This window comes from Aspergillus alliaceus (genome assembly GCF_009176365.1).
Source record: "Aspergillus alliaceus strain CBS 536.65 unplaced genomic scaffold BDW43scaffold_41, whole genome shotgun sequence".
NCBI lineage: Eukaryota > Fungi > Ascomycota > Eurotiomycetes > Eurotiales > Aspergillaceae > Aspergillus > Aspergillus alliaceus.
In genome coordinates, this window is record NW_022474724.1 from 67,154 (window position 1) to 92,032 (window position 24,879).

Consider the following 24,879-nt stretch of genomic DNA (forward strand, 5'->3'; position numbering starts at 1 on the left):
CCATGCTACTCTGCTGGTTTAGTGGGGATGGAAATAGTACCTCTCCTCTGTACACTAACAGACTGTATTAAGTTAGCTTGGTAGTCTAGCGTGTATCACCAAAAATGAACATTCCAGACTTGGTCTATCAAAGACGTCAATCTGGCACATGAGAGCTGACGCAGACTACTCTAGCCCTTCCTCTCCACCTAGTACCTTCTGATTTGTTTCTGGGAGCAGACGCTGATTCAATGCAAAGAGATTTGTCTCCGTAGAAGATTATATACATTTAATGGATTTAAGTGGCATCAAGGAAACTGCAGCAATCCGCCTCCCGTTGGCGCACCTTCTCTTCCCCCTTACCGAGCATTCAGAAAAAGAGAAAGGAAAATGAAAAAGAAAAACAAAGAGAATCAATTATGAATGATCTGTGTGTAATACAGTAATCCAATTTTTCCTTCGCTGTGGCGTAGTGGCGGGTGGTTAGTGGGGCAGTAATTCAATCCAGTGTCTCTTTTATGGAGTATGTCCCATTTTTGTAGGAAAGTTCGATTGTCTGAAAGTAATAAATAGTACCTATGTGGAGGATACAACATTTGCTTCCCCTCTTCTTCTCCGGCTTACTGCACTTTTATATACTATTCGTGAAATACTAACCTATTGCCATGATGATAATGACTATAAATGGATCGGAATACCTACTACCTACATACCACTCGTACCTAGTACTATATTGTACAAAGTTTCCTGCAATCAATTACTTACCAAGGTAAATTTCATTACCTTTATTTATAGTTTTGTCTTGGGAAATGGTCAGTGGTCCCATAAACCGGCCTAGAGTCTAGACGGCGCTTTCATGGGCCGTTCCTGAGCCGGGCACTGGGCCAATCAGTGGTCGTGGTGAAACGAATCTTGAGACAATTCAGGGGCAAGTTGTCGGGTCTCGAACCCTACAACCAGTTGACATTGTCCTGTTATTATTAGGCATCCTCGGCAAGGGAACGGGTATTATTTCTCACTAGTAAATTCTGGTACCACACTTTCGGGAAGAAGATACCTAGTACTTGTGCGTATCCATCGTACCGGTCCAGCCAGACACCCTGAGGAAGATGGTTTCTCTTCCCTGCCTGATCGACTGATTGATTTGCGTATTCTCCTCTCCTTCTGCTTCTCTCTCATCACATCACTCGTTTGCCATGCAAGTCGTGTCCTGACTTTGCGCTGCCTCTTACGTTTTCCCGTTTGCTTTTGCCTCGTCTCCCCTTCACACGTTCCCTTTTGTCTCCTTTTTGGATCCATCTCCATCCGTTCCTGAGCTGCTACTGTTTCTTTCAAGAACCAATCCCCAATCTCTTCCTTTCCTCTTCTCAGTCCATACAGTTCTTCCATTTCTCTATCGTATCCCTTGAGACCGAAAAAGGCGAGGGCTACAAGAGACGGAGTGAGCGAAAGGACTGAGTAGTCTTGGCTTTTTTTTGTGCATGCCTCTCTCTTTATAGCTCCCTCAAATCTCTTCGCCCTCCCAAATTTCAGTGTTTTTCGATGCTTATTGTTTTCCACCGTGACCAAGTTTACTGAGCCCTTTACCATACACGATCTCTTCTATTCTATACAGGTTGATCCTGTCATATTTCTGATATCCTCGGCTGGTCCAGTTGCTATCAGTTGCATCACTCGCAATTTGCATTCGTCTAAATACCATAAACCTTGTTTCAACTACCTATCCAGTCACAATCTTGGGGACCAGTTTAGCAAGTTTGTTATAACGAATATTGGAAAGCACGTTTGACGCTGGCGCTTGGGGCTTTTTTTTTTGCAGTGTTGATAAATTGTTGCCGAGATGCGGATTTCTCGTTCACAAATTACCCTAATCGCCTTGGGCTTTCTACCCGCGCATGTTTTCGCAGCAGACACCCTCAGCACAAACGGCATCTCAACTTGTCTGACGGGCGCAGAAGTACAGGTTCAGAAGTTAGACGTTACTTACACACGTTCTACTAGGGTGGTTGTTTTTGATGTTTCCGGAACAAATGAGAAACAGCAGAATGTCACCGCGACTTTGTCGGTTTATGCCTATGGCAATGAAGTGTATAGCAAGGCATTTGACCCCTGTGGTTCTGAGAATCATGTTGAGAGGCTCTGCCCTGGTACGTGTTGTCCACCTGAAATTTTCCTGCCCCTTCGCGCCTGACATGTTCTCAATGAAGTCCCCTCCGGCACCTTTCAAGCGACTGGTTCGCAAGAAATCCCGGAGTCCTTCGCTAGCCAGATTCCTGCGATAGCTTTTGCCATTCCTGACCTGGATGGGCAAGTGAAACTGGAGCTTAAATCCAAGGAAGATACCCATGACGTTGCTTGTATTGCAACCCACCTGTCAAACGGAAAGTCAGCACAAATGCCAAGTGTTACTTATGCAGCTGCCGGTGTAGCAGGAGCCGCTCTGGCAATGAGCGGCCTGTCTATCATAGGTGCTGCTGGTCATCCCGGGGCAGCTTCATCTAGTCCAGGTTTTGGTGATGTCATGGGATGGTTCCATAGCATGGCTACAAACGGCATGCTCAGTGTCAATTACCCCGCGGTGTATCGCAGTTTCACAAAGAATTTCGCCTTTAGCACCGGTTTAATACCATGGGGCCAAATGCAACAATCTATCGATGATTTCAGAAAGTCCACCGGCGGAAACCTCACGGAGAACAGTTACAACTTCCTTCGCAATGCTACACTCGAATTTTCGAACGGGTCGTCCACGGCCACAAGCTCTAAGGCTAAGCGAGGCTTCAATCTAATTGTAGGCGTCGCTGACTTGGCCATACGTGATGTCTCAACTTCCTATAGTGCGAATTCGACGTCTGATAATGAGACAAGCGATACTTCTGTCAAGAAGGTTGTCTCCGGTATAGAGGCTTGGGCAGAACAACTCACCATTCCTCAAGCGAACATATTCATGACATGTTTACTGGTCTTCGCTATCGTTATAGCTGCTATCACGGTGGGAATATTGCTTCTCAAAGTTATCCTCGAACTATGGGCTCTGTACGGCTCCTTCCCTGCGAAGCTCACGAATTTTCGCAAGGATTACTGGGGGCTGCTGGCCAGGACTATCACTAATTTGATTCTCCTTCTCTACGGGATATGGGTCTTGTATTGCGTCTACCAGCTCACTGGCGGAGATTCATGGGCCGCAAAAGTATTGGCGGCTATCACGCTTGTCATTTTTACCGGTGTTCTGATTTTCTTTGGCGTCCGGATTTGGTATGTGGCTCGTAAATACAAGGCAGCTCAGGGTGATGCCTCTGGATTGTACGAGGACACAGAGACATGGCGAAAGTACAGCCTTTTTTACGACAACTACAAAAAGGATTACTGGTGGCTCTTTGTCCCTGCAATTCTGTACATGTTTGCCAAGGGTGTAATCATCGCTGCGGGCAATGGCCATGGGCTGGTTCAATCGGCAGGCCAGCTGATTGTTGAGGCCCTCATGTTGGCTCTTTTGCTGTGGTACCGGCCGTATGTTGCCAAATCGAGTCAGTGGATCAATATAAGCATACAGGTGGTCCGTGTCTTATCAGTTGCTTGTGTTTTGATCTTCGTCGAAGAATTAGGCCTCTCGCAGACAACTAAGACTGTGACGGGCATTGTTCTTATCGTTGTCCAGTCCGCCCTCACTGGAATATTAGCCATCCTCATTGCTGCTAACGCCATTATCCTATGTGTCCGCGAGAATCCCCATGCAAAGCGGAGAAGAGAAGCCAGTAAGTTGAAAACCTCTAAGCATTCTCTTATAATAACAATTAACGCTTTACCTAGAAAAAATGAACCGCGATATGGACGATCTGACTCCTTTGGACGCACGGGAGTCGCTCCTCATGGAGAACCCACCCCGAAAAGAGTACACGGAAATGAGCAAGTTCAACTTTACCGGTCCTTATGAGCCCTACCGGGACCATTACGACCCGAAGGCACGACTGAGCCCTACAGGAAGTACAGATCGTTTAGTGGATCCTCCTGGGTACCATGAAAGTCAACACGGTCGAAGTCCCAGCCCAGAGAGTCGATATGCACGTGACAGTCGTGACTCCCCTGATGGACGTAAACCTACCGCTCCTAGTTATGGCTTTGCCTATTGAGCTACCAGATCATAGAAGCGATTTATGATACCTTGCTTTCTGCATACATCCCCTCCCTTCTTTTTCTTTTTGTTTCTTCACCTTTTCTCTTCCCTTTCATTCTCATGTGGGCATAGACACTCCCTCTTATTAGGTATATCCGATGAATTTAGCGCACTTGATGTTACCCCTTTCCCTTTCGCTGTATCTTTTTTTCACCTTCCATTTCGCATATATATTTAGCTTGATTTCAGATCAATGTCAGCCATATACAGAAGTACGTATTCTTCACAAGATGCACAATCATCCCTTATGATAAATGCAAGGTATCGTGTTAGATGGTCTTTATAGAGGGGCATGGTTGCGTCCGTGCAGACCCGGACATTGGACTTGAGGATTACATCGCGAATTCCAAGGGCCAAGAAAAGTGAGAAGGAACCAAAGCAACGTGATTGACACTATCCAACTGTAGAATGAACATATCGAGTGTGCATGTACAGTGATTTAAACTTCCTAGTAATAATGAAACAGGCTGGGTTATATCCAGAATTCCAATTGACGTCTTGCTTTTACTTATTGTCATTGACATTTCTATTATATCTATATCTTGTTTATTTTTGTCTCCTTACTGGCATCCTCATCATAAGTCCGTCCCATCATGGGATCAGCTGATTAATCTGTGATATGGAATAGGTGAAGCATCACATTATCAAGTGGTCTCCATTTCTGGCGCGTAAGTGATCATGACGAGTTTTTGCTGCTTATATTCGTTGATTTTATCTACTCGAGCGGAGAAATTCGGAAGGACTTAGTAGACAGCGGAGAGCACTTTCAGAAATCGGATGGGAGTAGCATAGTTAAATAAGTACATTAGACACATCACCATTTTGGACGCTTAGCTCAACATGCGGCACTGTTGTCTGCTACCCATGAACGCAAGAAAAGCAGACCAGTTAACTGAAAAAATTGTTGTCGAATGGATTGAAGAGCACACAAAAAGTAAAGTCTGAAGGACAAGTCAAGTAGAGTAAGTGCTTCGGTTTAGCCGCGAGCATAAGGATGAAAACCGCGATGGCCTCCACGACCTCCACCGCGATAATTGGCCCCAGGCTTTCCAGCGTTTTTGGGTCCAGTGGGAGCGTTGGCTGGTGCGGCACTCTGGGGCTGTGGTGTGGGCCCTGAACAGGAATTAGCAGACGTACGATACGGATGGACGCGTAACAAGCAGATGTTTCAAGATATATCAAATACATACCACGTCCCATACTGCCAGCACGATTCATGGCTTGCGGTCCCGTGGGGATGTTGGGCTGGGGCACTTCATCGTACATACCGTCCCATGAAGTTGGACCGCCTTGTTGGTAGGGAGAGAACGCCCGGTTTTCCATGGCCCGGCGAGCTTGCTGTTGTTCGTACTTCTGTTGCTCAAAAGCAATCTGCTCATGAGCGTTGTACCCTGGGCCTCCCCGAGGCCCCGAATAATTTCCACCCATGTTTGCGTTTCCAGGGCTATTACCTCCCATACTTATAGCGTTCCCTATCTGTCCTCCTTGAGCTTGGGTTTGCATCTGCTGCATCTGTTGCATCATAGCGGGGTTCATCATGTTCTGCATTTGAGGGGTTTGACTCTGCGATGGAGGGCTCATACTTCCCTGCTGTTGATTGTTGCCCATTTGCATCTGTTGCATCTGCTTCATGTGCATTTGCTGCATCATAGCGGGGTTCATACCACCCATGCTCATTGTACCCATGCCTTGCCCTTGAGCGGCGACGGCCATTTGTTGCTGCATCAACGCAAAATATTGTTGCATCCGTTGCCAATACTGTGCCATCATCTGTGGGGTTAAACCGCTAGGCATGCCTGCCGGGCCTTGAGAGCCTTGCTGCTGAGACCCATCGCTGCCGATTTGGCTCCCGTCGCGGAAACCATCTCTGCCACGACGGTTCCTGCGGTCCTCTTCGTCCCGCAGATTACCGCGAGGTTGAGCCTTCTTGACCTCAATAGGTTTGCCAAGGATCTCTAACGGACGCGAAAGTGCTGCCTCAACAGCAGCCTCACTGTCAAAAGTCACAAAGCCAAAGCCACGGGGCCGCCCAGTATCTTTATCAATCATCAATGTAGCATCGATCACGCGACCAAATTGCATAAAAAACTGTTTGAAGTCTTGTTCGTTGGCTTCTTGACTAACACCGCCAACAAATATTTTGCTCGTCTTCTCTTGTTCATCGCGGGGGATCGCACGCTTCGGGTCGATCTTAAAGCCATGTGAGCGTATGCTTTATTTCAAGAGCTTTATGGATATGAGACGCATAACTCACAATTTTTCCATCTAAGTAATGTTCCTTAACCATGACAGTATTGACAGTCTTAGGATCTCTAAATGTTAAGAAACCAAACCCCCTGGAGCGACCAGTAGCGCTGTCTCGCATCACAGTACATTCCTGAACCTCTCCGAACTGAGAAAAGTAATCCTTTAGAGATTCTAGTTGGCAAGTTAGAATTTCCGGAGTTGTACGAAATGACTACCAGCAGATCTTGAGGGTGCATACGGTCAGTTGTTTCCCAGTTGAGACCACCGATAAACATCTTCCTATTCAATGAATACATCAGTATGAGTACGTTAGTTGCAATTACCAAACAGTCAGCGAGGTAAAGGAGGGCCAGAGATTGGAATGGATTTCAGGAGGGAACGTGAAAAAGCTAGAGAGAGGCATATGAAAGAGAGAAAAGAAAAGAGAGAAAGAAGGAAAAAGAAAAGAAAACAGATATAAAAACTTCGATCTTGGCTGTTGGTAGGCTGATGCTCTGTACCCTTTGCGAACATGGACAAGGATGTTGAGATGGACGGCTATTGCGAGATGTCTTAAGGGAAGGCTTTGTATTGTGCAGTGATGAAGAACTTATGATCTGAGAACCGATAGCAGATTGACAAGCACTATGTTAGCTTGGGAAGCGGGCGAGACCTCTGCAAGCAATGTGTGGGGAGACTTCTCATCATGGTCGCTTCAGGATAGTTCGCCAGACTGTGACATGCACATGCTGACAGGGACTGCGACTGGATAGAGGGCTCATGATGACAATCAACCTCTAGTCAATTATCCACTGGTTTACGAAACGATCCAGTGAACTGCAGGTCAAACGTAAGACAATTCCTCGGGACCAGGAGGCATGCGGCGGTGATAGCAAAGACCACAAGTTGAAACATCTCAGGCGGAATAAGTCAATTGTTTCTCGTTCTCTTTTTTCTTCTTGCTCTGACCAAGGAATTTCTGCCTGTCTAATAGTCCGAAGCTAGGTAAACTGTTCGCAACCACGCAGCCAAGGCACCTAACTCCTTGTTCTGTTCTGCTCTGCACTATCAAGATATCTCGACAAGAAGCTATATAGCATCGGCTGTACTATAGTTGCTCGCGACAATGGTTCGTAGAGACAGGAGTTCGAAATTTTTCTTTTTGCAACTGTCACATCGACGATGGGCTGTTGAAATGTATCCACACTTTGTCCTTCAAGACGCCAGAGGTAGCTTCTGTTTCCACCAGATTGCTCTCCATAGCTAAACCTGACGAGAGTTTATAAAGGCTCCCTATCAAAGATTCGCCATAACCGCATTTGTCTAGCATAATGTCTCGTTTTCCAAAAGACCTGAATGCAGTTCAAAGAACATCATCATTCTTCCTATTGCATCAAGCAGTCACATTTGTAGAAGCCTTCCCACAAACCCGCAATATCAGCTCAGCTACCATCGCCATCACTGGTCCACAAGAGCTCGTCTTTATAGAGAGCGATGTAGCGATAGAAAAAAGAGAGGGAGGCGCCCTTGCCAGTCTCTCCATTGTCATTCCAAATGGCCAGGGTAGGGCAATATGAGTGATACCGGTAGGGTAGCCAAACCAAGTCAAATGTGCATTTCAATCTCCCAACAGGTGTACAGAAAATTCAAAAACCTCCCTATCGAGAAAAAGCAGAAACTTACCCATCCTCTTTGATCCCAGTTCCATGATGCTCTGTTTCCCCAGATGTAGGAGTGATATTATTGGTGAAGTTAGAATCTAGGTTGCCTGTACCATGCTGGTAAACTCCATCCTGTGGGAACTGTTGGTGGGCAACGCGCGTATCTTCGATATCGATGGGTGCAGCTTCGGAGGCATGGGTTGCAGACAAACCCGTCGACAGAGCCGGTTGGGTGAAAGCTGATGGTTCCGTGACGATTGGGGTTTCAACAGCAGACGTGGGTTGATTTGTGGTCTCATCCGCATCATACCTATGAGCACATTAGGCGAGTTCTCGTACGATTAACTTAGGCAAAGAGAAGCGGCATACAGATCCGCAAACAGATCTTCTTCAACATCCTCTGGCTCAGTCATGATGGATTAGTTATAAGGAAAAACAAAGTAAGTGAAGGGTTGAGCAGCTGGAGTGTGATGAAGCCAATTGAATCAGTCTAGGTAGAGACGATGAACCCTAGAGATATAGGTTTGGCGATGAAGCGAGACTTGTATCCTTTGAGAACGAGACAAGTAGGAGGAAGCCAAAAGAATTATTGCGAGTTGGAAAGTTTGGAAGAAGAGGAGAAAGAAGGAAGGAAGAACGGAAGAGAGAGTTCTGTGGTTTACGTCGGAGGTCAGCGTGAGGAGAGAGGAGTGAGTTCTTCGAGTTTAAGTTAGCCGCTGACCGCGTAAACCTGGAGAGTGGTAATAAATTTCAATCTATTTATCAAAATAAAATAAAATAAAATAAAATAAAGGCAAAAAAAGGAAAAGGAACAAAAAGAGAAGAAAAAGGAAAAAGAAAAGAAAAGAAAAATAAAATAAAAACCTAAGGCATCTTCATACACAAATACAGGTAAGGGTTAATTTGTATGTATGTATTGTATACACGTACTACCTAGTAGTAAGTATGTACAGTACAGTAAGTACATTTGCATTCAGATGCAAAGAAACTCGTTCGGCTGATCGAGTGAATGAAATACAGAGTACATTCGTCCTCTTTTGCCTTTTGACTAACACAGGAATTTATATTCTGAGAGGGAAAATGAAAAAAAAGGCTATGTATCAAAGGATGACTGCATAATCCTAAAATTAAAAGAAAATATCACCATTCGTAAATTCGTCTTGGCTTGACAGATCTGCTATTAGTTACCTACTAATAAGGACTAAAACAGCATCATGGTACCGCAAAGCACCCCGCAACCAACCTTTCCCTCTCTACTCTCTCTCTACATCCCCTTCTCCCATTCCGAATGATCCTCCGCACAACCGGTAGCATTACGCAATGGCTACTAGAAAGTCCCAGCCACAGGTAAAGTGTATCTGAAAATACTCCTCAAACTAATGCGACAAGCAACTAACCCAAACAAATCGTCTCATTGCTATAGGAAATGGTCCAGGTTGGTTCGTACCTCACAACCCCATGTTTCATATCTCGTCCTAGCAGCTGATAGAGCTCCCCCACTTTCAACTATTAGACCGTTCTGAGTATGTTCCACCCTAATTGATCCCAGCTCTTTCCTATTCAATTCAATGCACCTGTTCTGTTGTCCTTTGCTTGCTAATCCCTCTCCCAAGGAGAACTGGTACACCGTTTTGGAAAGGACGATCAGTATCCCATAACCAAGGGTCTCCCAAACACAACAACAATCAGAATACTGTCGTTGGTTCTTCATATTCCCATGCTAATATTATAAAGTAAGCTTTCCTTCGCACTTGCGTTAGATCTTAGTACCCGTTCAAGATACATTTGGTCTAATACACAAGGGTGTCTTCCAGAGGTAAATCGCAGCAGCATGCGTGCCCGCGGACATCCTCGCGATCTTCTTCTACTAATTCCCAACACTTTGCGCCATCCACTCATCAACCTACATCGTGGGTCACTTCTCCACGTAGGTCATACACCGGCATCATGAACCAGGGGATCGAATCTTGGAGTCACGATCAAACGGAAGACGAAGATGAAGACGAAGATGAGGACATTGTTTATGATGATGATGAGGATGAGTTCGGACTTCCCAGTATTTCCAGCATGCGGAAGAAGCAGACTGGGGATGCCGATTCTCTTCCATCCAAGAGTGTTGACCGGGGAGGTCGAGTTGGAAGCAGCGCCACGACCCTCAGTGTTGGTTTAGGGAACAGTAGGCAACGTGCCAACAGCTCAGATATTGCAGAAGAACGAGGGGCTCCCATGTACCCAACAGCCAGAAAGGGGGAGGGGAAAATACTGCGGCCTCAATATAAAGACATTTTACGAGGTAAGCGCCACTCCCCTTTCGCCAAATATGACAGGAGGCTTATCCTCCCTAGATCCTGCAAACGCCCTGAACCTTATTAACCATGCCCTGCCCCCCAAGAGTGCAACTCCAAAAGAAATGGACATATACACCAGCCGCATTTCGAGAATCAACAAGTTTAAGCGCCTTCTGCAGACTAGTACGGTTCCTTTGGCAGAACTGAGAAACCTAGCATGGTCGGGAGTCCCCGATGAAGTACGGGCGATGACATGGCAACTTCTCCTGGGCTATCTTCCAACAAATAGTGAACGACGTATTTCAACCCTCGAAAGAAAGCGTAGGGAGTACTTAGATGGTGTTCGCCAGGCTTTCGAGCGCAGCAGTGCCGCAGGTACTGGGAACCCGCCTGCTTCGACAACGGGGCGCGGCCGAGGGCTAGACGAGGCTATATGGCATCAGATTAGCATAGATGTCCCCCGCACTTGTCCACATATTCAGCTCTACAGCTATGAAGCTACTCAACGTTCTTTAGAAAGGATCCTCTATGTTTGGGCTATCCGACACCCGGCTAGCGGCTATGTGCAAGGGATCAATGATCTTGTCACGCCATTCTGGCAAGTCTTTCTAGGTGTTTATGTCACGGACCTCAATGTTGAAGAGGGGATGGATCCGGGTCAATTGCCCAGGAGCGTACTGGATGCCGTTGAAGCGGATACATTCTGGTGTCTTACGAAACTCCTTGACGGTATCCAGGACAATTATATTTATGCTCAGCCGGGTATACACCGGCAGGTCAGAGCATTGCGTGACTTGACTTTGCGCATTGATGCGACCCTTGCGAAGCATTTAGAAAATGAAGGTGTTGAGTTCATGCAATTCAGTTTCCGATGGATGAACTGCTTGCTCATGCGAGAGATGAGCGTTCAGAATACAATACGGATGTGGGACACGTACATGGTATGCCACTCCTTAGAATATGAGTAAATTCATTATGCTAATCTTATATCCTAGGCCGAGGAGCAAGGCTTCTCACGTTTCCACCTATATGTGTGTGCTGCATTTCTAGTTAAATGGTCAGAGCAGTTGATAAAAATGGACTTCCAGGTACGCGCTTTCGTGGAGAAGGTCGTGACGTGGAAGTTAGTACTAAGTGGACATAGGAAGTGATGATGTTTCTGCAAGCCCTTCCAACCAAAAACTGGACGGAGAAGGACATAGAGCTCTTATTGAGCGAAGCGTTCATTTGGCAAAGTCTATTTCAGGACTCTCGCGCGCATCTTCGTCCCGCTAGCGACCCGTTCCCTGATAATGGGTTACCGTGATGAAACGAAGCTCTTATAATACTCTGAAGCCCTCAATTACCAGCTTGTCCAGGCCCTCTCCCTTTTGGTGCAGACTAAGATTGACGAACACGATGCCCTTCATATGAAAACCCTAACAACCTATAAGAGCTATTTCTATCACGTATCCTCTCACGTTCTTTGCGAACCCTCGGTACCTAACTGCTTCCTTCTCCCCATCTGCTATATGCGAGAACATAATGAAAATCGGAAAGGGGAAGAAGAAGCGAGAGAGAGAGGGTGGGTGAGAGAAAGGACCTTCCAAATCATCAAGCTCTATGGCCTCATAAGCTCCGATTTGCCATCATCCTTCACTTATGGCTGTCCATCGTATCCCAATCTCATGATCTGCAAATAGCCCAGCCTTGCGGACGGTACCTATAAGTATATCATATCCAGCTACTAGCCTCTACAAAGCTACTATGCTAAGTCTTCCGAAAAAGCCACGGCGGAATTATCTCGCGCTTACCCATAGAGCCAATTTTTCAGCAATCCTATCTTAGGCCATAGTTGATTTGCGAACTGGAATTTTGAGGATCAAGCGGAGCCGCATTTGTTTTAGCTAAGTTTTAAGGGTTTTAGGGGTTTAAAGATGGGCAGGGCCGCTTAGGGATTGCTCTTGCGTGCCGCTTGCAGGTGATTAATCTCAACATGTACCTATATGTTGGGGCGTCTGCTCTGTAACTTAACGGTAGGATCTGCGAAGGACGGGAAGCCGCTGTGTGAACTCGGGTGGATAATACAAGCATGCAGCCTGGAGAACGGTTCAGGTAGCGAGAAGTTGGAACATGAGATTCTGCCAGTGCGGCCAGGCATTGGGTGCCTAAAGGAAGCATTTAGACGTAGAACATCCCAGATATAGGGAATATAGTTAACATAAGCACCGAACCATAGAAGAACAGCTTTGGATGCATTTGTATAGTCAAAATGTACATATTCACATAAATTACACACATACACGCGGAGCAAATACTGCACATGCATGGCCAACCCTAAAGCCTGGGGCTACAAAGCCCTTGCACCCAGGAAATACAGGTACGGTTTGCATAATGTGGTCAGAGAATTATGTATGTAGGCACTAATGTACATATGTACATGGGCCAAAATACGATAAGACACCGGACCGGGATAATATTATTGCGGTTGTTTCCTCTTTGAAGCATGAAACAACTTTCTATTATCTCGATGTCTGGCAATCTCAATCTTCTTCATTAGCGTCGCCCAGTCTTTTCTGTATCTCTCTGGTCAATATGGCCTCTGGGCGGAAGGACTTTTTGAGCCAGCCTGCTCCTGAGAACTACGTTGCGGGCCTGGGCAGAGGTGCGACTGGCTTCACTACTCGTTCGGACTTGGGGCCTGCGCGGGAAGGTCCCACGCCTGAACAAATCCAAGCAGCGCTCGCGAAGAGGGCACAGCTGCTAGGGGCAGCTCCACCGACGGCATACGGCGCAGGGCGTGAGAAAGGTGGCAAAGAAGACAAAGCTGAGGAAGAGGAGGACGATGAGCGTTTTCAGGACCCAGATAATGAAGTTGGGCTTTTCGCATACGGACAGTTCGATCAAGAAGATGACGAAGCCGATCGAATATACAGAGAAGTGGACGAGAAGATGGATAAACGTCGGAAAGCAAGAAGGTTGGTATCCTTAACTCTTTCCCCTTTCATTTTTTTTGATAAAGCGACTTGTTCATCGGGTTCAAGTCCCCCCTTTTGGTTGTCTGTATAGAAGGCCGACTGATTCCTCCACGAATTATAGGGAAGCTCGGGAACGCCAAGAACGAGAAGACTATGAACGTAAAAACCCGAAAATTCAGCAGCAGTTCGCCGATTTAAAGCGATCATTAGCCTCTGTCTCCGAAGACGATTGGGCCAACCTCCCAGAAGTTGGAGATCTGACAGGAAAGAATAGACGAGCGAAGCAGAATCTCCGACAACGATTTTACGCGGTACCGGATAGTGTTCTCGCTAGTGCAAGAGACTCGACCCAATTTGAGACCACCGTTACGGACGATGGCGCTTATACTGATGTTCGTGGAGAAGAAGGGGCAGATGGCACAATAACAAATTTCGCAGATATCAGTGCTGCTCGTGATAAAGCCCTTAAAGTCAAGCTTGATCAGGCAGCAGTAGGCTCATCTGGGGACTTGGCTTCCGGAAGTGTGACTAGCATCGACCCAAAGGGTTATCTTACGAGTCTTACACAGTCTGAGCTCAAAGCTGGTGAAGTGGAGATCGGAGATATCAAACGAGTTCGCGTTTTGCTGGAGTCTGTAACGAGAACCAACCCCAAGCACGCACCTGGGTGGATTGCACTTGCTCGTCTAGAAGAGCTTGCTGGTAGGATCGTGGCTGCTAGAAACTGCATCGCTAAAGGTTGCGAGCTGTGTCCAAAAAGCGAGGATGCATGGCTTGAAAATATTCGGCTTAACGAAGGTCATAATGCCAAGGTTATCGCTGCAAATGCTATTCAGAACAATGATCGCTCCACACGACTGTGGGTTGAAGCGATGAGGTTGGAATCCGAGCCTCGCGCAAAGAAGAATGTTCTGAGACAGGCTATTCTCCATAATCCCCAGTCTGTTACCATCTGGAAAGAGGCTGTCAACTTAGAAGAAGATCCTGCCGATGCACGCCTTCTTCTCGCAAAGGCAGTGGAGATGATACCACTATCTGTGGAGCTATGGCTTGCCCTTGCCCGCCTCGAGACGCCCGAAAATGCCCAAAAGGTCTTGAATGCTGCTAGAAAAGCTGTCCCTGCGAGTCATGAGATATGGATTGCTGCTTCACGGCTACAAGAGCAAATGGGTACTTTCCATAAAGTGAATGTGATGAAGAGAGCTGTGCAGTCCCTCGCCAGGGAAAATGCCATGCTCAAGCGAGAGGAGTGGATAGCAGAGGCTGAAAAATGTGAAGAGGAGGGAGCAATTCTCACTTGCGGTGCTATCATCCGTGAGACTTTAGGTTGGGGTCTAGACGAGGATGATGATCGGAAAGACATTTGGATGGATGACGCAAAAGCTAGTATTGCTAGGGGCAGGTTTGAGACTGCGAGAGCTATGTATGCCTATGCATTGCGCGTGTTTGTTAACCGCAAGTCTATCTGGCTTGCAGCAGCAGATCTGGAGCGCAATCATGGCACGAAGGAAGCCTTATGGCAGGTTCTGGAAAAGGCTGTGGAAGCTTGCCCTCAAAGCGAAGAATTGTGGTTGCTCCTTGCGAAAGAGAAATGGCAAACTGGAGAAATTGATGAGGCTAGGCGGGTGCTAGGCCGCGCTTTCAATCAGAACCCCAACAATGAGGATATTTGGCTTGCTGCCGTTAAGCTCGAGGCAGAGGCCCAACAAACAGATCAAGCTAGAGAGCTCCTTGCAACTGCTCGTCGAGAGGCCGGGACAGATCGCATTTGGACTAAAAGTGTTGCTTTTGAGCGGCAACTGGGCAATGTGGATGAAGCACTTGATCTAGTGAATCAGGGCCTCCAACAATATCCGAAGACAGACAAGCTTTGGATGATGAAGGGGCAAATCTACGAGTCTCAGAACAAGTATCCTCAAGCTCGTGAGGCGTATGGAACAGGGACCCGGGCCTGTCCCAAGTCTGTTCCCTTGTGGCTGTTGGCTTCAAGACTGGAAGAAACGGCTGGTGCAGTCGTCAAGGCTCGCTCGATTCTTGACAGAGCTCGTCTTGCTGTCCCTAAGAATGCTGAGCTTTGGACGGAAAGTGTCCGAGTTGAACGGCGTGCGAACAATATCGGCCAAGCCAAGGTATTGATGGCCAAAGCATTGCAGGAAGTCCCAACGTCTGGATTGCTATGGAGCGAGAGTATTTGGCATCTCGAGCCGCGGGCCCAACGGAAAGCTCGTAGCTTGGAGGCCATCAAAAAAGTCGATAATGATCCAATATTATTCATTACAGTAGCGCGGATCTTCTGGGGAGAGCGTCGATTGGAGAAAGCAATGACATGGTTTGAAAAGGCCATTGTGTCCGACAGCGATCTTGGGGACGGGTGGGCTTGGTATCTCAAGTTCTTATTGCAGCATGGTACAGAGGAGAAAAGGGCAGATGTCATATCGAAGTGCGTTTCCACTGAGCCCAAACATGGCGAAGTCTGGCAATCGGTGGCTAAAGATCCTATTAACGCTCACAAGTCGACTGAAGAGATTTTGAAGATAGTCGCAGAGCGACTCTCGTAAGTAATGAATAGGCTTGCAGTTCCACCCATGTTATAGTACATTGTATATACCTAAAAATCGTAGATCATGGCGTTGGAAGGCGAAGTAGCCTTGATTATCTTCAAATGGTTACCCCCATCACGAGATAGAAATTGCAAGGGAAAAAAAGAGAATATATTAATATGTTGCGACTTAAGAAAGAAACTTTATTGATCAGCCTCATGGGGCAAAATCGTTACAACAAGTCTATAACTAATCGAAGGAAAGCAGACCAAATGGGGGAATGAAAATTAGTACCTATACAAAAGAAATATAAGTGTATGCATGGTAAACCAAATCGCCATCATGCCTCTCAAGATATATAAACCATGCCATGCATTCCCTAACCTGGAATGAAAAGCAAAAAAGCTTAGCAATAGGGAAGAGTTTGCCGCACATAAGGAACCTCCTGTTCTTTCATTTCCATTCTTTGTTCTGGGATAAGAGGGTCTCTGCCCATGAGTTATACCCTGTGGCGTCTCTTCAGACAACAACACCTTAGTGCGTGTTACCCCCATGTTCAAGTTCCCAGGAAGACTCATGGTTTCCAGAGGAAAGAGTCGAGGAAACTGACAAAATATAGAAGATGCACAGAACGCTTGAACTCCATACCAAAACAAAAGTAGACAATACCACACCAATAACAAGTTCCTTTCGCAATCCAAGTACGCCTTTAGACCCTTACCAGATGGAGATGCCACTGCTTTGGTCGCGGGGATCAAAGACTTACATGAACTGACAAACACACAGACAGACAGACGGACAGACAGACGGACAGAGAGAGAGAGAGAGCGAGAGAGAGAGAGCGAGAGAGAGAGAGAGAGAGAGAGAGAGAGAGAGAGAGAGAGAGAGAGAGAGAGAGAGAGAGAGAGAGAGAGAGAGAGAGAGAGAGAGAGAGAGAGAGAGAGAGAGAGAGAGAGAGAGGAGGGGGGAGAGAAAAAGATGAAAAATAAAGGTACGGGGCAGAAGAAAACCCTATGTTCTAAGGGAAGGAGGAGTCGAATTGTGGAAGAGGGCCAAAAGGGAAGAAAGAGGCAGTAGAAGGGGGGAAAGCGATTAGGAGGCCATAGACAAGCACTCGTCCAGTAAAGACCCTAGTTGTTCTCGATCAGCAACTGTGGCCCCCTCCCATGCGATTTCCCCATCATCAACCTCCATTTCATTTGTCGGGGTTTTCACTTTCATGTTATCGCTAGGAATCTCCACTACTTCTTCCGCTCGGTCTTGTTTTTCGGTTTCAAGCTCATCCTCAAGATAACCGCCCATTATTTGATCCACGATTAGAGGCATATGACTGAGAACCCCACCCCCAAGCTCTAAGGCTAAACGCAGATCTCTGACTCCGAGAGGCTTTCTAATACTTGCTTCCTTGGCCTCGACGGGTAGCAAGCCCGTTGCGCCATCTTTCACAATCTCCCCACGCGTAAAAGCCAATTCTTCTCGTTCGAGCTGCTGGCGGTATTTGCGCATCATCATGCCATTGATGGTCCCAGATGGACCGTTGGACCTCGTCCGCGAGAACACGACAGATAAAACCTCCTTCACGAATGTTTCCGTAGCAATGGCCATGAACTCCGCGCAAGGAAGTCCTGCGCCACTAACGATAGACTCTTCGTAGCATATAGGGATCATGCGGGCATGGATGGACTCCGCATCTGGAAACTCACCGGTTTCCGACGCTAGAGGTTGCGCATAACGTTTCCGGATCTCTAATTCCCAATCTATCGAACCACAGAGTAAGCATCACCAGATTCGTTGGGAAAAGACTAAGATCGGCTGAGCCTACTTGTTTTATTTAAGCCACCTGCGCTTGCTGGTACTTGGCTCGGCAACTTGATTTGTTTTGCCAGATGATATTTTTCTAATTCATTAGGCGCAGTTTCACCGGGGTCACGCTGGTTGGAAAAACACTGTTAGAATCACCTGCATATTCATATAGTCTTCTGAAATTTTTTGTAGCCATACTTCAGGAATTGCTTTGATTCGTCGACGATCTCTAGGAGGGAGCTGCATAATCTCCGTCTTCAGTCTCTGTTCTGCTGCATCCCCTGAGGTTGGCTTGGACACCACCGATGGTTTGTCGTTTGCCGACACCCAGCTTGCGACACCATGGTCCGGGAGATCTCTTGTGAGATTCCCAATAATCGCGCATATGAAATTATTATGAAAATGCTCAGTCTTGTGATCGGCACAAATAATATGATCGACGCGCGACGAGAGTTCATGCTGGTTCAATTGGCCTGGGAAGAACGATGTTAGTCTGAACTTTAGAGAGAAATATACATGGATCAAAAAAAGGGACAGATAACGTATTGAAACTGCAAAGGTCTACGCCATGTTTTCGCACCTAGGAGGAAGAGAGTGGTGGCCTCTTTGTATTCAGCCCAGTTGTCGCCGATAGCGGCTTTCAGCTCCGTGTAGATAGGTTCGAGATCCAGTCGCGGGACAGATATCAGCGCTTTTGTAGACTTCGGAGTCACCGCAGTGTTAAGGGCCGTGTTTTTTGAGGAGGTTATTGCGGTCGACGCAGACTCAGTCCGACTCAAGGCAGCCGGATCGATCTGCATGGTTGCGAAGCTCGCTGAAGCGCGACGGGCTGCGCGAAGCCGGGGGGTGGGGAGAGCTAGGTCTTCATGAAGCAGAATACATGCCAGAGAAGCCCGAAAGACGGTTCAAGATTGGTAAATGACAGGAGCATGCGAGAGATGAGGCGACCGTGATAGGAAGGGCAGTGGGTCTATGGGGGAAGTGATGGAAGGAGGTTGAAGTTGACAAAATGCTGGGGTTGGTTCTCTTTTCCCCGCCAAAAAAAAAGTCACTGGACTTGTCCCAAGTGAATGAAGCAATACAAAGACCTGAAGAAAATGCTACGCTGTTTTCTCAATCTGATCTTCCTTTTTTCTTTCCCTTCCCCCTTTGATAATTATAGATTACATCATTGAACTCATACTTTGTCCTCTGCTTTCCAAAGGTAGACAGAATAAAGTAAAATGTTGAAAAAAGAAAAAAGGAAAATCCGCTAGTCATACAGCTTCACAATATCCTCGTCGAGTACCCCAAACAATTGACTAATTTCCGCCATGATTCCCTCGATCTCTGTCGACAATTGGCCGGTTACGAGGACTATAGATGATTTAGCCAATGTTGTAACCGGGGATCGCATGTGTAAACACTTAAAAGACAGCGTTCTCTCGACTTACCGTAAGCATACAGTAACGCATAATCCTCGTCCGTAGACAGGCGAGACGCTTCATGATCCTTGCGATAGTGAAAGAGGCGGGCGAGTAGTCGGTCTCGAGCATGTTCAATGCTAGGAAAGACATCACTTAGGGGGTACTCGAGTTTCATGGACGAGGCCATCACTATACTTGTGGTCAATTGCCAGAGGCTCATCCCGTAGGCAGGACCCCTTCCGGTTGACGATCTTTACTCACCTGATAATAGATGGCTGATGCGCGACGACAATTGCTGCCTTTCCTTGTTCGTATATCGGAGAATGGTAAGTTCGCCCTCGGATGCAGTCATATTTTTATCAAGCTCGATATTGATCGCAAGAAAAGAATCCACCATGCTCCTTGTGCGGCGGAGAATGCTGCTGTATATTGTATCAGGGAATGGGCTTTTCAACTCAAACTCGGAGTGTGCAGATGCCTGAAGAGACTCCAACCGAGAAAGAAATCGTTCGACCTCTAGCTTCTCCCTGGGGCTCATAAAACCTGCGCTATTTGGTTCATTTGTCATAGTGGACAAGGGACTCCGTTTCCAGAGCAGACTCATGCGAAGCCATAAGAGGCTCAGACCATCTTTCAACCTCTCCCGCGCGCTGATTGGCCAAATGACTCTCGTGATGATAATACCCCAGATACAGCCAGACAGAACAGAAGCAACTCGATGAAGGGCAATGTCAGTTATTATTGGACTCTCGCCTCCTTCGTCCTGGTCATTATTACCTTCCTTCTGGCTAAGGGAGTAGGCGTACAAAACTGAGAGATTGTAAGTGAGCATGATGAAGCGGCCCATCGGACCTTGTCCTTTGACTATGATGAGATACGAAGTCCAAGTCGCCATGAATAAACCCAGGGATGCGAGTCCAAACATGTTTCCACCTGTCACATACCATGATATGATAGCACAAAGTGCCCCTAAGCAGGTACCCAGAAAACGAGCATACCCGGTAGTATTTGAAGCACCAATGGTCATCGAACAGACCAACATGTACGACAAAAGTCCCCACTCTCCTCTCCAATGAGAGTAGAATGGTCTCGTGGATGGGAGAAATGATGGCAAGGCATAGAGTGCCGCTCCTGTACCTACCTTGATAGCAAATTTGGTATCATCGCGCCGAAAGATCCTGAGTGACTTCCAGACACGATAGCCAAACCCCTCTTTCCCGGGCATGTTCTTTAATTGGAAGGATGGTACCGATGGTTTGCCGTGCGGCCCAACGTTGGTGACCTTCAATTGAGACGCTGTACCTTGTATGGGATCCGTTTCGATCACTGGCTGTTCTGGAGGCCTGTCAGCATCATAGCGACAGCTTGGGCTGATGCCAGCTGAGCAAACATACCACTATCCCTTTCTTTTACTCCAATATTTAGTTGGCGCCAAAACATCAGCCAGTTCCAAGATCTGCCGCTGGGTCTCTCCTCAGCTTCGAGTTGAAGTTCATCAAGGATAGCTAACAGCTCCTTAAGCTGCTCACCGAACTCCAGAAGTGAAAAACTAAAATGACCGCAACTAGCAGCAACTTCCTCGAGATCCGCTTCAACTTCTAATGTCTGAATATTCAAGACGTCCTTCTGCCGATAAATAGTTTTCAACGCCTCTTCTCGGGACCTTCGGTAAAGATCCAGCGCCCGATCAAGACTGGTTCGGAACCTACTGTTGACCGCGACCCTATAATCTGGTGCAGGCTTGAAAGGGATCTCCCTGAAAATTTCCTTTAAAGTGAAAGCGAGGGATCGCTATAACCAATCAGTATCTATTAATGCGCGTTAATTATTAATGAAGGATTGGTACCATAGAAGGCCCCAAGTGACCGATAAAAAGCGCAAAAATGTCAGCAGGAAGAAGAGTGCGATCAAGTTCTGAATCAGAAGTGTCTCTTTCCGGACTTGAAGTAGGCCTGTCTCTATCCGAGTCTGAGACCTCTTCTTCCGGCCTCTCATCAATCGGTTCCAAGATTGGACGCTCCTCGTGTAGTGACCATGGACTAGGCAATGATCCAGGGTGGATTCCGTTCATAGTCGCTCCTTGGCTATTTAACTGCATCGGCCCGGTAGGATTGGTTTGCTTTAGTAGCTGGAACTGTAAAAGAGCTGCACTGCGCAAACCGCCCATGTTATGGGTGATATCTTGTACCCATCGAACAAGCTTTTTCTCCAGCCTGTACTGTCTCTCCGTACCTGCCACAAAATGCTCCAGTTTAGCTTCTCTTATGAGCCTGTCGAGCTGGCCGTACGCCTTCTTATGGCGCGCGGCTGCATTTAGGTATTCTCCTGTCCGAAGCTCCTCTTCAGAGCCAGTGAGGAAGCTCTCTGTGATCAGAGCTAGCATCGTCGCTAGCGTCTCAGTAACAATAGTGAGGTTCGACCGGAGTTTTTTTCGTGCAGATATTGGGAATATCACAAATGACACAGCCATGGCCGCGGCTACACCCATCACGACCATCTTCAATACTTGTGAGATCTTGGCAAACGAAAGGTCCCCATTCTGTACCGCACCCTCTTTCGTTAAGACGGTAATGGTCGAAAGCGAAGCGAGGGAACACGCAACATTCACAAGGGGGTCGCCCAGTCTCTGTTTGGTCCATCCGATAAAGCCTAGACCACCCCCACAGAATACTATGAGCACTACGGCATGGCCGACTGGGAGTAAGTCAAGGGTGTCCTGAAAGAACCTGGAGACACACATGCTTGTTAAAGATATGAAAGCAGCGTAGAGAAATGCCAAAAAGGCACAAATTAACGCCTTATACATGCTTCCTTGAGACCTCGCTGGATGGAAGTAGACCGTTACGGTGGCCACAACATGCTTGCCATCTTGATGGCCCAACCATGAGGCAATCGCTGGCACGAAAGTTGCGAGCGATCCTAGTAGGTAAGCTAGACTGCATTTTAGGACACCAATACCTAGCTCAGAGGAGACAGCCCGATGTACCCAGAGTTCTGTCTCCCGCATCGTTTTCAACAACCGTGAATATATCCCTTCACGGGGCGCGGAGATTTCTCCGGAGAGTAGCCCCCGACGTTCCTCGTCATTGTTGCCATTCGGTTCGGAATAAGGGTTTCGTAGAGTAACCAGACCTCTCAAGCGTTGACCAGTCTTCGGTAAAACAAACGTGGCTTGCCGCAACTTCATATCAAACTCAAGGTCAGTAATAGTGTCTCTTCTGTTTTTTTTTTTTTTTTTTTTTTTTTTTTTTTTTTTTTTTTGCTTCTTTATCATCTCAGATGTAGAAGATCCGCTATAAAGTACCTTCTTCGGCCGCAAAAAGCGACGGGAACTACTCGACGCGTCTCCAGAGAGAGACATATTCTCATCTCATTCTCTCATCTTGGCTTCTTTCAGGTGAGCAGAAAGACTCAAGGTGCTCGCACGCACCTGACGTATGTGTAGATGCCGATCATTGCTTGGTCTATCCGCCTTTCGAGTGGAGCTTTGATCACACGCCATCTTATCACCACGGCAATTTGAGTTACACACACACCCCTTGCGTGACGTTCTCCACACAAGACGTCTAGATATAGCTAGGAATTGGCAACTTCATTGTAGGCATGTTATGTACATCTTGAACAATCGAGGTAAACATATTGACATAGGGTAAAAGGTACGCAGTCATCTTGATCTCACATTTGCCGTTGCTCTCTTTTCCACTCTTCTTTTCGCATTCCTCTATTTTAAACCCTCTACTTTCCATACTTTGACTGCTGCATCAGCCCCGGCTGATGCAATCTTCGACTCCGACACCCAGGTTACACCGTTAACACCCTCTTTGTGAGCATTTGACGCTTGAAGCCATTCTCCAGGGCTACTCAAGCTCCACACGAATATATTAGTGTCCAATGCTCCGCTCACGACGTGTGTGCCATCTTCGTTCCATGCAATGGAAGTGATCCGGGAAGTGTGCGCTGTCCAACGGTCTGTGACTAGACTACCATCGGCGATTTTGTAGACAAGAACACGACCACGAGAATCGCCAACAGCCAGCAGAGAGCCATCCGGCGAGAAAGCCAACGCAGATATGGGGTTCCGAGAAGCTTTAATATCCGTTTTAGGGGACAAGGTGGAGTCTGAGATCTCACAGATCTGAACAGCCGAATTTTCGCCACCGATGGCTGCAGTGGTCCCATGTGCTGCCACAGTAGTGATGGGAAACTTTGGCTTGAATTCTCCAACTTTCTGGCCGTCCTTATATATCTCAACGCTCTCTGAGGTTCCTACCAATACAGCCACACCTGCGGCAATACCCTTGGGCTGTCCAGACAGCTTGGAGGAGCTCCCGTTGTAAGTTCTAGCTCCAATGTCCACAGATCTTATGGTGTCATCCCAGGCTACGCTGTAGATTCTACCATTCCCTTCCTGTGTCGGTGCGAGGCCAGCAATGTACGTTGAGTGACTTTCACCATCCACTTTCTCCGCAGTTCCTGTAGGAACATTCCAGCTGCAGACTCTGCCGTCAAAGCTTCCAGTCCACAATGTGTCATTGTCACTGCCAGAGTGGTATTGTGTCAAGGACGTAATGTTTTTCTGGTGGCCCTGGACGACTTGCCTAGGCTCCGGAGTTCCTTCAACGAGATAATTAAGGTCACCGCCCAGTGACAAACTGATAAGCAGATCGTCGCTTCTGCCCGGGGGCCAAACCACACCGACCTGCTGATCTTTGACGTCTGTACTGCCATCCCCTCCGATATTCCATGTTTGCGAGGCTTTGCCGGCTTCTACGTCCCAGATTTTGACAGTCTTATCGGCACTCGCAGTCACGATCTTCCGAGAGTCTTTAGACCACGAGACGCTAAAAATACTGCCCTTATGTTCACCTTCCCCGATTAGGCTTTTCGGCTCTCCCGTCTTGCCATCATAGAGCCAGATCTTCCGGTCAGCACCAACGCTAACCAACGTCGAGCCATCTGGACTGAAGCCAACACCGTATATATAATTAGTGTGCTTGTCACGGATACCCGTATTGAACTTGAAGGGCGCTCCGTGGTAGAAGACTAGGCTCTTGTCGTCACCGGCGGCAGCAGCTCGCAGAGGCCGCTGCTGCCTGATTGAGACGGAGTTGATCTGTTGGGTATGACCGTAAATTTCCCCGACAGTATTCCCACTATCCCAGGTAATACAGTGGCCATATCGTTGCTTCCCATCGCCTACGGCGATAATACGCTGCGAATCACCATCCCAAGCGAGATCATTGATTCTGCCATTGACAATACTGTACTCCCCCTTTGTTATTCCTTCACCGACGCAGTCCCAAACTCGAACTAAACCAGCGGCATCACCGCTAGCGACATAGAATCCAGACGGTGAGAAGCGTGCGACCGTAGTCTGCGCTTTGTGTTCGGTGTACTGCCTCGCGATAGCAGGGTTATCGATTGAACGCAAAAAGATGGATTTATTTGTCTAAGACTCATTTCTCGTTAGCCAACAGCTTCAGGCATGTTTTAAATAAAGGTTGGATCCCTTATGCTTACCGCATAAGCAAGCCGTTCGCCTTTGGCATCTGATGAGAGATGAGCGGGCTGACCCCTGGTAGTAGAAGGGCTGGCGGCCCAAATGGATTCTAGTAGGTGTCAGTTAAATGTATAGAAAAGGGGAGGTGATGATTTGACCGTTTTTAATTGACATGACTGTACCAGCAGACAGTATTGGCAGCAGAAGGAAGGGCAAATGACTGTGGGGAGGGTAGGGGAGCGTAGACGATGTTTACATGCCTGGAAATCGGCTGGTTGACGTATTTATCGGTGGGGAACATTTGAGCCACGGACGGAACATCTTGTGCCTTGTTCTTATATCCAGGCA

General features: G+C 47.3%; 7 protein-coding genes across 7 annotated transcripts; 3 read left to right on the forward strand and 4 right to left on the reverse strand.

Annotated features, from left to right (window-relative positions):
- Positions 1–954: 954 nt before the first annotated feature.
- BDW43DRAFT_160066 (uncharacterized protein) lies at positions 955–1,913 on the reverse strand. Its single transcript, XM_032038586.1, has one exon. The coding sequence runs from the start codon at positions 1,567–1,569 to the stop codon at positions 988–990; it is 582 nt and encodes a 193-aa protein (XP_031897402.1). The 5' UTR covers positions 1,570–1,913; the 3' UTR covers positions 955–987.
- Positions 1,820–4,645, forward strand: BDW43DRAFT_321382 (transient receptor potential ion channel family protein; the record flags this gene model as incomplete). The annotated part of the gene is made up of 3 exons (XM_032049325.1): positions 1,820–2,126; positions 2,187–3,731; positions 3,787–4,645. 3 exons carry the CDS (start codon positions 1,820–1,822, stop codon positions 4,104–4,106), a joined length of 2,172 nt encoding a protein of 723 aa, XP_031897403.1. The 3' UTR covers positions 4,107–4,645.
- A 39-nt stretch (positions 4,646–4,684) lies between these two features.
- BDW43DRAFT_284966 (heterogeneous nuclear ribonucleoprotein HRP1) lies at positions 4,685–8,835 on the reverse strand. Its single transcript, XM_032042893.1, has 6 exons — positions 8,407–8,835; positions 8,060–8,347; positions 6,636–6,676; positions 6,405–6,568; positions 5,341–6,340; positions 4,685–5,263 (listed from the first exon to the last, which is right to left on the reverse strand). Exons 1-6 carry the CDS (start codon positions 8,448–8,450, stop codon positions 5,127–5,129), a joined length of 1,674 nt encoding a protein of 557 aa, XP_031897404.1. The 5' UTR covers positions 8,451–8,835; the 3' UTR covers positions 4,685–5,126.
- Positions 8,836–9,120: 285 nt separating this feature from the next.
- On the forward strand, positions 9,121–11,490 carry BDW43DRAFT_284969 (GTPase-activating protein GYP1). Its single transcript, XM_032042894.1, has 8 exons — positions 9,121–9,186; positions 9,248–9,384; positions 9,461–9,476; positions 9,551–9,560; positions 9,651–9,770; positions 9,852–10,330; positions 10,383–11,266; positions 11,321–11,490. The coding sequence occupies exons 2-8, from the start codon at positions 9,358–9,360 to the stop codon at positions 11,474–11,476; spliced, it is 1,692 nt and encodes a 563-aa protein (XP_031897405.1). The 5' UTR covers positions 9,121–9,186; positions 9,248–9,357; the 3' UTR covers positions 11,477–11,490.
- Positions 11,491–12,845: 1,355 nt separating this feature from the next.
- On the forward strand, positions 12,846–15,973 carry BDW43DRAFT_284976 (U4/U6-U5 snRNP complex subunit PRP6; the record flags this gene model as incomplete). Its single annotated transcript, XM_032042895.1, has 2 exons — positions 12,846–13,282; positions 13,404–15,973. Coding segments are annotated over exons 1-2 (2,519 nt in total), but the record flags the coding sequence as incomplete, so codon positions are not given.
- Positions 15,974–16,004: 31 nt separating this feature from the next.
- Positions 16,005–16,688, reverse strand: BDW43DRAFT_284977 (uncharacterized protein). Its single transcript, XM_032042896.1, has one exon. It carries the CDS (start codon positions 16,398–16,400, stop codon positions 16,110–16,112), a length of 291 nt encoding a protein of 96 aa, XP_031897407.1. The 5' UTR covers positions 16,401–16,688; the 3' UTR covers positions 16,005–16,109.
- A 226-nt stretch (positions 16,689–16,914) lies between these two features.
- BDW43DRAFT_302304 (WD40 repeat-like protein) lies at positions 16,915–24,705 on the reverse strand (the record flags this gene model as incomplete). The annotated part of the gene is made up of 13 exons (XM_032045214.1): positions 16,915–17,579; positions 17,645–17,753; positions 17,824–18,098; positions 18,206–18,481; positions 18,678–18,681; positions 18,896–18,981; positions 19,059–19,220; positions 19,293–20,374; positions 20,422–20,822; positions 20,878–22,212; positions 22,771–24,480; positions 24,552–24,640; positions 24,690–24,705. 13 exons carry the CDS (start codon positions 24,703–24,705, stop codon positions 16,915–16,917), a joined length of 6,210 nt encoding a protein of 2,069 aa, XP_031897408.1.
- Between the last annotated feature and the right edge of the window lie 174 nt (positions 24,706–24,879).